Here is a 14,997-nt window from a genome sequence, read left to right on the forward strand (position 1 = left end):
AATAATATCTATAAATATTTTAAGTTACAATCGTCAAGCTAGACAACACTTTTTTCAGAACCATTATTTTCAAATCTTTAACAGCTGATGCCAATCACCCTTCAACACTTTCAGCCATTGTTGACACCATTAAGCATGGCCATGTTTCAGCTGATAATATTACCAAAAATCTGGTGTGGCGCACTCACACAATTCCCTTGCCGTTATGAAAATTTATCACCTGACGTTAGTGTTCACGCGCATCTCAAGTCTACTATTCAAAGATCCAAGCCAGCTTGTGACAGGACAATAGCGCTGGAGACATACGAAGTCTGCTAACTCTTCATAGTGAATGATTCAATAGAATCAAAAGTTTGCAATTGAAATAATAACATTTTCTCGAATTTCTCATTTATTTTGAATTTTAGGTGAAAATGTTACTGAATGTTAATTGTAGAGATTTTCATGCTAACTCTTTTCCACTTGGAATGTTTTGTTTAAATTGTATCTGAAGCCTGATAATTGGGAATCTAAAATCAAACTTTGCATAGATGGGGCGGAGCTCCTGGAACTTTTTACAGATATGGGACTTGTGACAGTTGATATTTATATTATATTTTATATATTATATTTTTATATTTATATTATATTTTGACAGTTGACTATTTTAGGTATAAATTTTATCAAAATCGTTGGAGCCGTTTTCGAGAAAATCGCGAAAAACCCTGTTCTTGACAACATTTTCGCCATTTTATCGGCCATCTTCAATTAATTGCATTAGATCGAGATTGTTCGTGTCGGATCCTTATATTGTATGGACCTTAAGTTCCAAATTTCAAGTCATTCCGTTAATTGGGAGATTTCGTGTACACACACACACACACACACACACACACAAACCACTTTTTGGACTCAGGGGACCTTGAAACGTATAGAAATTTAGAAATTGGGGTACCTTAATTTTTGCGGAAAGCAATACTTTCCTTACCTTAATAGGGCAAGGAAAGTGAAAATTGCAATAATTAGTATAAATTGATTTATTTACGTCACTAAAGGTTGATTCACATCTGATCAGGAGGTAATGTGTTTTACTTGACAAAATTAGCAATTTTTAAATAATTATTTGAATCCTATTATAATAAGCAAGCAATTTCTGTATATCTGTTTATATTTTTCTATCTGGTAATCTGGCTATATGGTTATTTATGTTCAACGGATCTCGAAAACGGCTCTAACGATTTTCACGAAATTTGGAATATAGTAGGTTTATGATATCAAAATTCGATTGCAGTAGGTCTCATCCCTGGGAAAACTTGCTGAAGGACATGAAAGGGATAATTCATCCTTGAAAAAACAGATGATGGTTTCGTCGTCTGTCGATAACAGAAGATACGTGTACCTGTGTGGGAGATCAGCTGTGTAATCAATTAGCTTACCGTATCTTGCGAGAAATCTAGAAATTTTAATTGACTCGATCTAAATACAGTAATCTGATTTGTTGACATGAGATGGTATATATCATAATATTCAAAGTTAATAATTATTTTACAGTTTAAGTGATTAGTGAGTGTTATTTTGCTATTCAATTTGGTATGTAACAATCTAAATTAGAACTTTTATGTTTTGAAATATTTGGACTGAAAATTTTACCTGAATTCTAGTGTATGGAACATAACCTACTTTTTGGAATATTTACAGTGTATTAATCAAAATTCGGGGAGGAAACAGTTTTGGGCTGTGGCTGTTAGTCCTTCCCCATTGGGGAATCCCCAATCATTTTAAAGAATTGAGTTCTGGGCTAAATTCTACCGCACGAGCAAACTCTGTATCTCAGCTATTTTTAGAGATATCGATTCATTTTTTTATTTGAAAGGGGACACAAAATTGAAACAGGGAAGCTCAAATTTAATGTAAAAATGTACATTTAAACATTAATTATGATTGTTTGAAAAACCCAAAATGCAGTGTGTGTTCGATCGAGGCAATTGCTGTATCAAAGTTATTCTTGAAGATATCAACTCAATTTTTGTTATTTAATTGAAGAACAAGGAATAATAATGAGTGTTAGTCTAAATTTACCTCAAAAATACATATTTTTATATAAGAAATGTCAGTTTTAAGTCTCTGAAGTGGGACTTATTGGTTAGGCTGACAATCATTATAGAGTACAAGAGTTAGATCAGCTGTTCTAGTTTAGAATTCTGTTTAACTTTGAAATTTTACAAAATGAGAGTAGACGTTCACACAGTTGATCGATTAGTTGTATAGTGAGGTTCACGTTATAATGGCAGTGATTTACAATGGTGTTGCTATCCTTGAACAAAGCAGATGAAGCTATCTCTTTCACGCTTTGCAATGTTGCCACATCAACTAATTATCAACTTACTGACGAAATATTTAATCTCAAGCGTGAAAATTTATTATTTCATCTTGAAAAAATATATTTTCTTGACAAATAAAATATGATTAACTATAAGGGAGATAGCTGTATTCTAGTTATTATTGAAGATATCAACTCATTTTTTGTTATTTAATTAAAAAAAAAGAAATAATAAAGCGTGTTAGTCTAAATTCACCTCGAAAATACATATTTTTATATTAGAGATGTAAGTTTTAATCTCTGAAGTGGGACTTGAAGGTTGGGCTGACAATCATTATACAGTACATGAGTTAGATCAGCTGTTCTAGTCTAGTTTCCTGTTACCAAGTTGGTAAGGAGACCAATAGAAGATCACTTTTTCAAGTTTGAAATTTTACGAAATGAGAGTAGACATTCACACAGTTATTCGATTAGTTGTAGGAGTTAGGGGAGTTTAGATTATAAGAGAAATATATGATTTATGATTTATATATGATTTTAATTAAGAGAATTCAGGTTAGCCATTTTTGGGCTAACGTTACTAACTATAGCACATTATTGTATCTCAACTATTTTTGAAAATATCGACTCAATCACTTTTTAAATGAAAGAGGGGAAAAGAATAGGTGTCGGTAGCAGAATAACAATTTTAATCAATAAAATTTAATATTATAACAAATATTGTTTTTTCCTAACCTATAATGTTTTTACTAGTTATAGAGTTTTTGTTGTTCTATGCTAAAAGTCACAAGTAAGCATGCTAAACAGTTGTCATTGATTTTTCTAATTGCACGATGAGAAAGTTCCGTTTTCTACTTTCATTCAGTATTCAATATTCATTCTATTGTCTTTTTTCACAAACTTCAATTTGATTTCTAATTCAATCTACATTTTTTCCCTATGATTGAATTGTTTTTTGATTTTTTTGAAAATTGATATCTCCAGTGGGAAGTAAAACTGTGAAGTCTTATTTAGGTATTGATGATTGAAGTTTATAGGAAATCTGAAAAATATAAAAAATTGCCGGTTTTTGTCTGAAAAATGTTGAGAATATGTAGCTAACCATTACTGCTGATTACATTTTCTCAACCAAACCTCAACTGATGAAGACTGAGCAAGCCTGAGGCTGAGCCTGAGGCTGAGCCTGAGGCTTGCTCAGTCTTTATCTGGTAAGGCTTGGTTAGGCTTTGTTAGATTAGGTTGGGCTATGCTTGGTTAGAGAGAAGTTAGGTAGGGTTTTTTTGGGTTGGGCTAGGCTGCATTTGTTAGTTTGCGTTAGGCACTGTTAGATTGGGGATTACAAAACTAAGGTTAGGTTAGGAAAAGCTTAGGTTAGGAAAAGTTTAAGTTGGAAAAAGCTTAGGTTAGGAGAAGCTAAGGTTGGGGAAAGCTTAGGTTGGGAGAAGCTGAGGTTAGGAGAAGCTTTGGTTAGGAAAAGCTCTGGTTAGGGAAAGTTTAGGTCGAGCAAAGCTTAGGTTGGAAAAAGCTAAGGTTGGAGAAACTAAAGTTATGTAAAGCTTAGGTTAAGAAAAGCTTTGTTTAGGGAAAGCTTAGGTTAGGAAAGGTGAAGGTTAGGGAAAGCTAAGGTTGAGAAAAGCTTAGGTTAGGAGAAGCTTAGCTTAGAAAAGCTTTGGTTAGGAGAGGCTGAGGTTAGGAGAAGCTTAGGTTAAGAAAAGCTTTGGTTAGGAAAAGTATAGGTAAGGAGAAGCTCAGATTAGAGAAAGCTTTGGTTAGCAGAGATTTGGTCTTGGCTCAGGCTCAGTAAGCTTTGGTCGGACTTGGTTAGTTCAGCAATTATTTTACTTGATTCAAGAGTTCATTCAATTAAAATTTATCGTTGTCATAAGAGAATGTTATCAAAGTAAAGGTTTGTACCATTTTTCAACTCTAAAGAACTTTAAAGTTATTTCTATACTCCGAGACTTGTTATCTCTACCTTTTGGAAAACCTCTTTAATCTCAAATCTCAAATCTTGAATCCTATCTCAATGTTCAATTATTCTATTCAACCATCTTAATTACTATAAAATGTAAATGACTTGAGTCTGGTTTAATTGGAATCGTCCTCAATAAAAAATATGATTTGGCAAATTTGAAGTCACCAAGAATAATTATTAAAAATACTAATAATAATAAACATTTCAATTCTTCCTTTAAAAAAATCACTAATTTTTGTAGTGATTTAGTTAGCTATAACAACTCTTTTGTTAAATCAATAAAAACTTCCTAGAATAATATCTTAATTCTATTTTATCAAGTAATAATCAATTATATGGTACTTCAATGTCCGTGCTTGCCTGTAGTTATTCTTCAATCACTTTTGAAGAAGATGAATTAATGCCTACATTCATTCGAGCAATCGCTTATTTTGAAATATTTAACTATAGTGAGGTGCATGTAATAATGGGAGTGTACGATTGACAATACTGTTGCTGTACTTTTCTATCATACAACAAAACAGATAGCGCTATCTCTCTCTAGCTTTGCAATGTTGTCAGTTTGCCAGAATATTTTATTTTTACTTTTGACAGTGACTGTACAAAAGTGAACAATTCATTATCAGTTGCCATTTTTTTCTTCATTCTATCGAAATACTTGAGTACACAAGTCGTATAATTCATTTAAAATGTATTTTTGAAACAATTAAATAATTTTTAGACATTACCGTATGAGAAACACAAATTAAAATACCTGAAATGACATTTTAAAGTTGATAACTAACCATCCTAGACTTCATCCATGCTTAAATTGCCTACACGTATAGGTTAGACCTACTCGTACCGGTATAAATAATATTGAAAGGTTATTTTAGAATTATTTCAATTGAAAATACTTATTTTTAATACGATTTCTATTTTTCTATTATTTTAAAAAGAAATTGGAATAGAATATCTACCAAATAACTTGATTTCTGTTTTTTTTTTTAATTCATATTGTTGTATCACAGCAATAGCTTTTTAAATTAGCCGCCATTTCAGGTTTGTATAAAAAATCTGACCTTAGAGTTACGAAAGCAAATTTTCAAAGCAAATTATGGAGAAAAAAATCCTTGATTAATTTGACACTAAATTTATTATGTAATCAAGGGAATTATAATTAATATTAGATCAAATTCAATGGGATGGATGAATTGAGTAACAGCTGTGTACACTTAGTGGCAAAATGGAGAGACTTGGCAACGTTTTTCTCCTATCTTTCTTCACTGCCATTATAACGTGGACCTCACTATAGGCCGTATCTCAGTCAGCTGTTGCATTGGCTTCTTACTTCATTGTTAACATAACCTCATTCTTCATTTTTGAGTCCCATTTCAAAAACTCAAACTTGTTTTTTAATGTTTAAATTAGTCTTTTAGGATAAAATTTATATAAGCAAAACCTATTTTTTCTCCCTCTTCAATTTAAAAAAATTGAGCCGATATCTTTAAATATTAGTTGAGATACAATTGTACTGTAATTAGTCACATTTACCCAATAAGATTCAATTAGCCAAGAAAATATAGTTTTCAATGATTTAAAAATAAATTTTGGATTTGAAAATCACTTTTCAAAGAACTGGTCAACGCCTACTCTCAAATCGATCAATTTCAAGTTTAAAAAACTGGTATGGCGCACTCACACAACTTTCCTTGCCGTTATGAGAATTGATCACCTGACGCTAGTGTTCCCGCGTATCTCAAGTCTACTTATAAACAAAGATCTGAGTCAGCTGGTGACAGGACAATAACGCTGGAGACATACGAGGTCTGCTATCTCTTCATAGTGAATCATTTAATAGAATCAACAGTTGCCAACAGTTTGCAATTGAATAATCTCATTTTCTCGAATTTCGAGTTTATTTTCAATTTTAGGTGAAAATGTTACTAAACATTAACTGTAGAGATTCTCATGCTCAATCTTTTCCACTTGATTTTTTTTGTTAAAATTGTATCTGAAGCCTGATTATTGAGAATCTAAAATCGAACTTTGCATGGATGGGGTGGAGCTCCTGAAATTTTTACAGATATGAGACTCGTGGCAGTTGATAGAGCTTATCAATTACTATTCTAGGTATGAATTTAATCGAAATCGTTGTAGCCGTTTTCGAGAAAATCGCGAAAAACCCTGTTTTTGACAACATTTTCGCCATTTTAGCCGCCATCTTGAATTGCATTTGATCGAAATTGTTCGTGTCGGATCCTTATTTTGTAAGGACCTTACGTTCCAAATTTCAAGTCATTCCGTTAATTGAGAGATGAGATATCGTGTACACAGACGCACATACACTCATACACACACACACACACACACACATTAAAATTTAAACGCATTATTATTCCTTTTCCTCAATTGAAAAACAAAAATTGTGTTGATATCTTCAATAATAACTTGAATACAGCTATCTCCCCTAGTGACCACATACTGCATTTTAGATGTTCTCAAATTATCATAATTATCCAATGTTCAAATTAAAATTCTTTTATAAAATTTGGGCTTCACAGCTTCAAATTTTTGTCCTCTTTTAACTAAAAAAAGTTATCTCCAGTAAAAAAAGAGTCGATATCTCCAAAAATAGCTGAGATGTAGAGTTCGCTCGCTCGGTAAAATTTTGCCTTTAGCTGATAATCTCACCAACATAAATCCAATTAATATTTTTGTTTAGATCACTCTAATGCGGCATACACATGTTGGCCCAATGAAGGCCAATGACGACCAGCGCCAGAGTGTGGATAGGTGATTTGCCAACGCTGGCCTTCATTAGACACAAGTCACATTGCAGGCTGGACCAGCGACTGGGCCAACATGTAGACCAGGTATAATGATTTTTATTTTCTTTTGCTTCAATTACAAACATGAACCATTTTTCTTCTATTCGGTACATCAATTCAAATTTTTATCCAGTTTCATTTATCAATTGTTTATTTGTTGTTATTAAAATACTACTACTACTCATTGACTCTACGTCCCTTGAAGCACTTTGGCCTCCTCCACAAGCATTTTTTATGCATCTCTGTCCTGTGCCTCTAATGGTCGTCCAACCATCTCTTGCATGGTCGACCTAATTCTATTTGTCTACACGGTTGCTGATACAGAGGTTTTTATTGAAATAGGTTCTTCTATTCCATTCGCTTTAAACAATTTGTAAATCAGATTTTATTCTGATTAAACATATTGTTCTATATGGGACAACAACATTATTTTATCCAGTATAATTTCAAGTAATATTGTCTTTCTTCTTTGCAGATTTTCTATTTCAAGAAGAAGAAGAAACATTTGACTGATGTAGGCTATGAAGTATGGTTACCTGAGCTGAAGGCGGAGGGTAGTAGGCGGCGCGTTCGCGCTCAGACATGGCGCGGGAGGCGGCAATCAACTGCTGCTGCCGCACGGCTGCGGCCGCTTGCTGCTGGTGAGCTGCGGCTGCGGCCGCTTCGCGCTGCTGCTGATGGGCTGCGGCTGCTGCTGCTGCTTCGCGCTGCTGGTGGTGCAGCTCCGCTTCGACGCGTTTGCGCTGCTGTTGTTCCTCCTCTGGCCCACGGTGCGGGGGCGGAAGGCTGTTGATCAGATTCCAGCACATATTCGGGTTCCTCTGCTATAACACAATCAATCACCACAATAATCTCACCATCAATCATTTCACAAAACTCACATCAAAACAAATATCTGTTCTGTTCAAACAAATATCCATTTTTCTTTATCTTAATACTTTATTATAAAAAATAACGTTATTTACTTAAAGGTTCCACCAAACTATAAGTAGGCTAGTTTACATTGTGTAAACAACAGATTTATCGTCAGTAAATTATAGAGCCTCATATTATAACGTCAAGAAAATTGGGACGAGAACTGAGAAGGCAACATAGCCAGATGGATGCAGTATTTTGATTTTAAGAATTCGAGTTTTCAGAAAAGATTCAGTTATAGACCTACATAATAGAGCTTATGTTAAACAATGCATATCCTAAATTAGGCTAACTTTAATAAAGTATTTTTTCCATATTATAAAATACGATTAAATACGTTTAAAATACGATTTTGAATAGCCTCTTTTATAGTGTCACTCTGATTTATTAAATGTGTGGTCCTTTAAACGACATTATAACCAAGTTCCACTGTGTTTTGCAAACAATTGTGATACATCAATCAAATAATTATTCACGACTACCATGTTGATTATATATTCTTACTCAATATAGTATTTTATTGAATTCAAGAAAAAGATAAATCGAAATAGATTGTACTCTAATTTTCCTTATTAAACATCTAGTCATTAAATAATCAAATATCGATAATATTATAGGTACTATACGGTACATAAATAGATTTTTCAATAAATTATCAGCACCCAACAAGTTCCGTTTTGTTTTTAAAATCATTATTCTTATACAAACAAATTCTAAAATGAAATTAGCATTATTTTGTGTGAATGTGTTTGTTTATAGAAAATGACAAGAAATCAATACACTTGGGGAAATCGATCGTCGTAATTTTCCTGTTCATTATTCCTATGTTATACTGTATAGACTAGTGTTTTTTATTATATCAAAAAAAGATAAATCGGTAAAAGATAATCACACTGAAATGTTTTTTGCATAGAAAACAAAAAAAACATTAATTTTGCGATAGTATAGCTTAGTTGACAGTACCTAAAAAAATCCGATCAAAGGGCGAATTTTTACTTATTATACAATGTACAGTATTGAGGATTGCTAGAAGCCTATTTTATTGCCGAAAATAATTGAAACAAAAACTGTAACACTGAACTTCTCATAAAGTTTAATCAGTGGCCCAATTGAATGACGGCGATAAAAAATGCATCATCAGAGGAAATGATAACACGAGGCTAATTCGTAGTCCATTTTCCCTGTCATGATCCAACAGTTTGTTATTTTCAGAACTCGACAGTTTCACAAACATTTTGTTATCTTATCACTTTCTCAGTACTACTTTCCCGACCACTTTATTCTGAATAATGAGATTCATTGCGAAATAATTATCTCAATGTTTTCGATGAGATCATTGGTGGTTTTCCCTTTTAATACACTATTAATAATTGAATATTATACAATAATGTAGTAGTTACACACATTACGAATCCTGTTATTAAATTGATGATAAAACATTCATTTTCCCTATGTTTCAAAAGGCCAATTGAAGTGACTCATCTATTAGAACATTCCAATGGTAATGACATTATCTAGTGAAAAAATACAAATAAAATTTTGATGCGTATATTCATCCACGTTCCCAAGCAACTTTGTTGCTTCAATCTACGCTCCATTTTATGAGTGATGTAAAATTTAAGAATGCATTATGTAAAATTATCGGTGTGTTGAATGTTTTTTAATATGTTAGGAAAAACAATATTCAATTAAATTATGCTTTCATAATGTCTTAATGAGTCCTTAACACAATTTCCATAACGAGTTAAAAGGTACTTGAGTAATGAGTTGAAGTGATGGAAGATGGAAGAGATACATGGAGACAGTCAAAAAATTTCATTTCATACTGGTAATTTACGTACATATTATTATACTGTCGAATTTTTAGTGTATATTTAAAGCAGCTTATAGACAGGTCAAGTTCGTAAGGAAATTTCACCGGAAAATTACTACCAGACACTAGTAGCAATATATTTAAGTAATGTGTGTGAGAGCAAAAGACGGGAAGAGAGTGAGAGAGTGAGAGAGTGTGGGTCTGGCCGCGTTAACCCATCAAATAGAAAGCAGTTACGTAGTACATAACGTGGATATATGTAATGGATGAAGTTTTTTATTGCTTTACTAGAACACACAATCTTAAAGTAGAAAAGGTAGGTAGATTGAAATGAGGAGGAAGGACAAGGAGGGGCATTAAATGAACAAAACAGATACCTGGCTGCTGACTACATTCTTGGAGGTTGAACTTCAAATCATGCCTTTGAAAGGAGAAAGTCTACCACATCCATATACATGCAATATTTCTCATTGGTTCTACTAATTTTCTCTTCAAGCTCTCACACTCACATATAAGCCATCATTCTTAATCCTTCTCTCTCACTTTATCCTCCATCCACTTCTGTCTCACTCTGCCGCCTGTTCTGAATGAAAAGAGTGCAACAGAGACTACGCTATTATTAGACCAATTATTAACGGTCACGTCACACGTTATGAAAGCCAGAGAAAAATTAGTTCGGAACGCCATTGCATTACAGTGAGTCGCTTTTTAGTTTTACAAGCGGAATTCAAGCATCCAGTTGAGCCAAATCGCTCATGCTTCTTCCTGTTCATAACTACTACCTATCCATGAATTATAATCAAGACGACTACAAATTCAGTATATTAATTTTGACGGAAATTTCAACAACTTACAATAAAAAAATACATAGTTTGGTTTATTATCGATTTCTTGACAATTTTTATGGATTTCTACTATGTTGATATCTACATCCTAAAATATGGATAATAGGATTTACTAGTGGTCCATGGCCTGGGCTATAAAATATCTATAATAGTATCATTTGCTCATAACAAATTAATAAAAGCGATCCAATATTAGAATACAAAATAAGCATGGGAAATGTCTATGTTTCTTCTATGATTGGACATTGTTCTCCTATGCCTATACCAACCAACGGGAAACATTTACAACAATTTATATAGTGATGTTGCGATGAATAATGTGGAACAACACATTGTGATTAAATAGCTTATAGGAGTAACAGTTCCAATGAACAAATATTTATCAAGATATTCATAGAAGTATTAAAGTAACCTGCTCTGGTACAGTACCTAGTAACTAATTTTTGAACGTCATTACAACAGATCTGAAGAGAAATAATTTATTTCGTGGGAAAATTATAATTTAATCAACTTGGGACTTCATTATAAAAAGTTCATAGTGTAAAAGGAAATGATATTCATAAATTTACGTGTTCAGTTGATTATGATATAAGTTACTAGCGAATGACGCAGAAGCACTAAATTATTCATGGAAGAGTTTACAGCCGTTGAATGAAACATTATTCTTCATTCAGCATTTGGGCCAAAATGATAGCAGATGCTACAGGAATGATCCATTTCATTTTTCTAGAATGGCATGCGGGCGGAAGGTGCAAGTCTCGATCCACCGGCTGAAACCCTCCCAAAAAAACGAAAAAAACTAGAAACCGGTCTGTTCCCTAGCTATAATAGCAGGAACAACCAAGGTCATCCTGAATAGGAATGCTTTGTTCAACAACTGGCCCTTCTTCCCTTCTTGAGTGACTTGGCCTTTTCAGATTTCGGATCTGTTCCACTTCATTGGTTCGAATTACAACAAAGAGGTACCTATTCAAAACTTGAAACAACCTCTTTTATTGTGAAATGACTATGAATTGTGCAAATTGTTGTTAAATAAAAAATAATCTTGAGAGGTTTCACTGATTCCAATAGAAAATGTTCAAACAATAAATATGTGTAGACCCAACCGATAAAATGACTTTCGGTAATCACAGAGAATTTAAACAACGTTTTTTCAAGCCGAGCACCTTCATAACATTGTTCAGTTCATTTCTTTTCAACTTCCAAGATATTGTTCATTCCCTTTCCATACTATCGATATTAATTTGCATCTAAATTCATTCCCGATTAAGGATTTATTAGTTAAAGATACATTTCCAAAAAATAATATAGTACTTTTTTTATTTAAAAGAAATTCAATCTATCAACATATAATAAATAGTTTGCTATCCTGGTAAAAAACTCACAAATTCTGTGGAGCACTTAAAACTGATACTGGGTCTTTAATACTTGGTACTTTTGATACTGGGTCAGAACGAAATCTACTTTCCAAAAAAATTATTGTGGCATTTTCGTCAAATATAACATGGTGAAATAACTGTGTAAATTATCAATTTCACATGAGTGTAAATTACACTAGAGAATGAAATTCAATTTACAGTTGACAAGTTTCTAGTGATTAATATTTACCAATTCAGTAATCTACAGGCAAGAAACATATTGCGTATAATGGATTCTATTCTAGCCCAATTCTAGCTAGAATAAATTAATTGCAATTTGGAAAATCAAATGCCTCCTAATTTGCGAAACTCGGAAACATAGCCCACAAACATCCTAATTTTCAAACTAACCAAATGCAACCTTATTTCCATAAGACAGTGCTTACCTCGTACTGGTACAGAAAATTATAATCAAGAGCAGTCCCCATTATTTCGTGGTGATACAGTGTTGCGAAGGACGAAATGGCCGACTAGGATATTGATCTAGGTGCTGGAGACTCTCAAACAAGTAGTGATTACGACGAATATCGGTCCGATGCACATTTTGGATTACACTGCACTAATCGATAACTAAACTTTGTGGAACGTAATTGCTGGTTAGAATGCACAAGGTCAGATTATAGTTGCATATCGTGGCTACACACTGACACAAAGAACACAGCAGCTCACTGCCAAGTGCCAACTACGTGCTACGTGCAAACTCGGTGCCTGAGTGTGGCGGGCGGTGCGATGCGATCCTATGGCGGGCGTTCTCAGTCTGCTGGCGTCTACTGCCTGCCAATGCCAACTCAAGGGACAATCCCAGCTGTGGTGGGGATGCAGTGCTAACGGGAGGGGGGAAGATGCCAATGTCGACCTGTATAATGCGCCTGACTGCTCTACCCAACCCCCTACCAACCCAAAACACCCCTCATCAGTACCAAAGCATTCAATTTTTAGACTTCATTATTCAAGGCACAAAAACCCAACTGTTAGGCATGTAGCACTCCGGATGAGAGAACAACAAAAAGAGAATATTCAGTGCGAGAGAGAGACAGTTCCCCACACATGCATATACTGTATACTCCGAATTTGTAACAAATGGAGGGGTTGATATGACTTGTGTTATATGACTGAATCATTTGCGACACAAATAATTGGATCACATACTGATGAGCCGCCACTAGACAAGTGGTAGTATAAACTTGAATTGACCTTGGTCATTTACAAATTGGGACGACATTCTATCACTTTAGTTCAGAACAAGCAGCGACAGTAGAATTCATTTACAACGTAAATAGGTTGATCGAACTTGTAGTCATGATAAAGAGAACAGAGAACTAATTTGGATCTATTGCAAAAAACCAATCAAGACTATGCTATACTAGACATTTGAAAAGATGGGAATGATAAAGAGTTCAGAATGAAATACCGTGGATATGATGTGCTTCTTACAACAGACTTGGACAAAGCTAAGTTTTATAATTATTTTATAAACCATAAATTCGTTAATGATTTTCTTGATTTCTCACTGATCCGTGATATTTTTACTAATTATTGATGTTTCTCAAGATATATTCCAATTCCAATGTTATTCTGATATTACAAAGTCGTACCTCATAATACAAACAAAATAAAAATTAGTGCAAATCGGAGACATTGTTTCTGGCAAGCATCCAACATTGACAAACAACTGTGTTGGCTGCTAGAGTTTCTTGGTTCACTAGAATGTAGGCTACGTCATTCGGCACGCCAATCCGATTTTCCAGAAAACAGCACTCTTCCCACACTCACAATTGCAATGCACAATTTCATGTTAAATCCAGCAGTTTCATTTTCATGCTAGTCTGAATCTGAGTCGTGAGTCGAATAATGGTATTTCCACAACAAGAGATTGTAATTGAGATTCATGATTGCCTTGTTCATCATGGCTTCCTTTTTCTTCATTCCAGATACACATACCAGGAAAAATCCGGTACGTATGAAAAGGGGAAGCTGATTCATCAAAAATATTATATTTATAACTAATACGGTAAAAGCATGAAACGTTTAGCACAGAACAAGCAGTTCAAGTAATATCCAGTTTAAATAACAACCAGTTTACTGGATTAAGTATAGCCACTCTAGTGAAAACATGGACCACCAATAGGGAAATTTCATAATATTCCAAGACTTTTTCATTATTGGATCATCTTGAATGAATACAGAGTGAATCCATCGTGTATACACTACATGAGGGAGAGTAGAATACAATTTTGAAATCATATTCTGGATGGATATCGATATTTGATCATTTTTGAAAATGACAATGAAACATAAAGACCTATTCCTACTGGCGGAGTTACGGAAGTACTTACGGAATTTCGTCATGTATTACAATAAGTTTTTGTTGAAGAAATAAATTTAAATTAACATCAAATTTTCAACTTTAAAGAATATAAACAGTTTTTTCAACCTGTAAATTCTCCATTAAGTGAGTATAAACGAGAAACGTTATCTAATCACTAGGTGAATAGAAACGAGCCACAAACAAGCCATAGTAATTTGACTGCACTGTAAATTGTGAAGGCTAGTGTAATAGTTCATGAATGATTTATCAAAAGAGAAAAGATTGAGGAGGCTATCACCACAGAAAAATATCAATTTATCAGTATTTCTATTCAATCTTCATTACGGTAATCTAACTGAGGAAACAAAACAACCCCATCATGGAAATGATAATGGCACAATTCAATGACTAATTTCAATGGCTAATCAACTTAGCCAATATTAATGAAAACAGATAAACCATTGAAATGAATCAGTTAATTTAGCAAAATTCTGTAATAAATGATTCAACTCGTACCGAATAATCATCATTTATAATAATCAATAATTATCCCTTGTTTAATTTCATTTGTAAAAATGATGTGAACTCTTGACACTGATTTACAAAGAAACAAC

At 33.5% G+C, this 14,997-nt stretch overlaps 1 protein-coding gene across 5 annotated transcripts in view; it reads right to left on the minus strand.

The window, feature by feature from the left end:
* Nucleotides 1-14,997, minus strand: part of LOC111043754 (lysine-specific demethylase 3A-like) — a 307,135-nt gene that overhangs the window by 14,687 nt on the left and 277,451 nt on the right. For 4 of the 5 annotated variants that reach the window (XM_039426922.1, XM_039426925.1, XM_039426926.1 and 1 more), the window contains one exon: nucleotides 7,621-7,908. In XM_039426922.1, coding sequence (XP_039282856.1) covers nucleotides 7,621-7,908 — 288 coding nt within the window. The remainder of the gene's footprint in view (nucleotides 1-7,620; nucleotides 7,909-14,997) is intronic. The other variant, XM_039426923.1, reaches the window with a different exon arrangement.

The sequence above is a fragment of the Nilaparvata lugens genome, chromosome 4 (assembly GCF_014356525.2).
Source record: "Nilaparvata lugens isolate BPH chromosome 4, ASM1435652v1, whole genome shotgun sequence".
NCBI classification, from domain to species: Eukaryota; Metazoa; Arthropoda; class Insecta; order Hemiptera; family Delphacidae; genus Nilaparvata; species Nilaparvata lugens.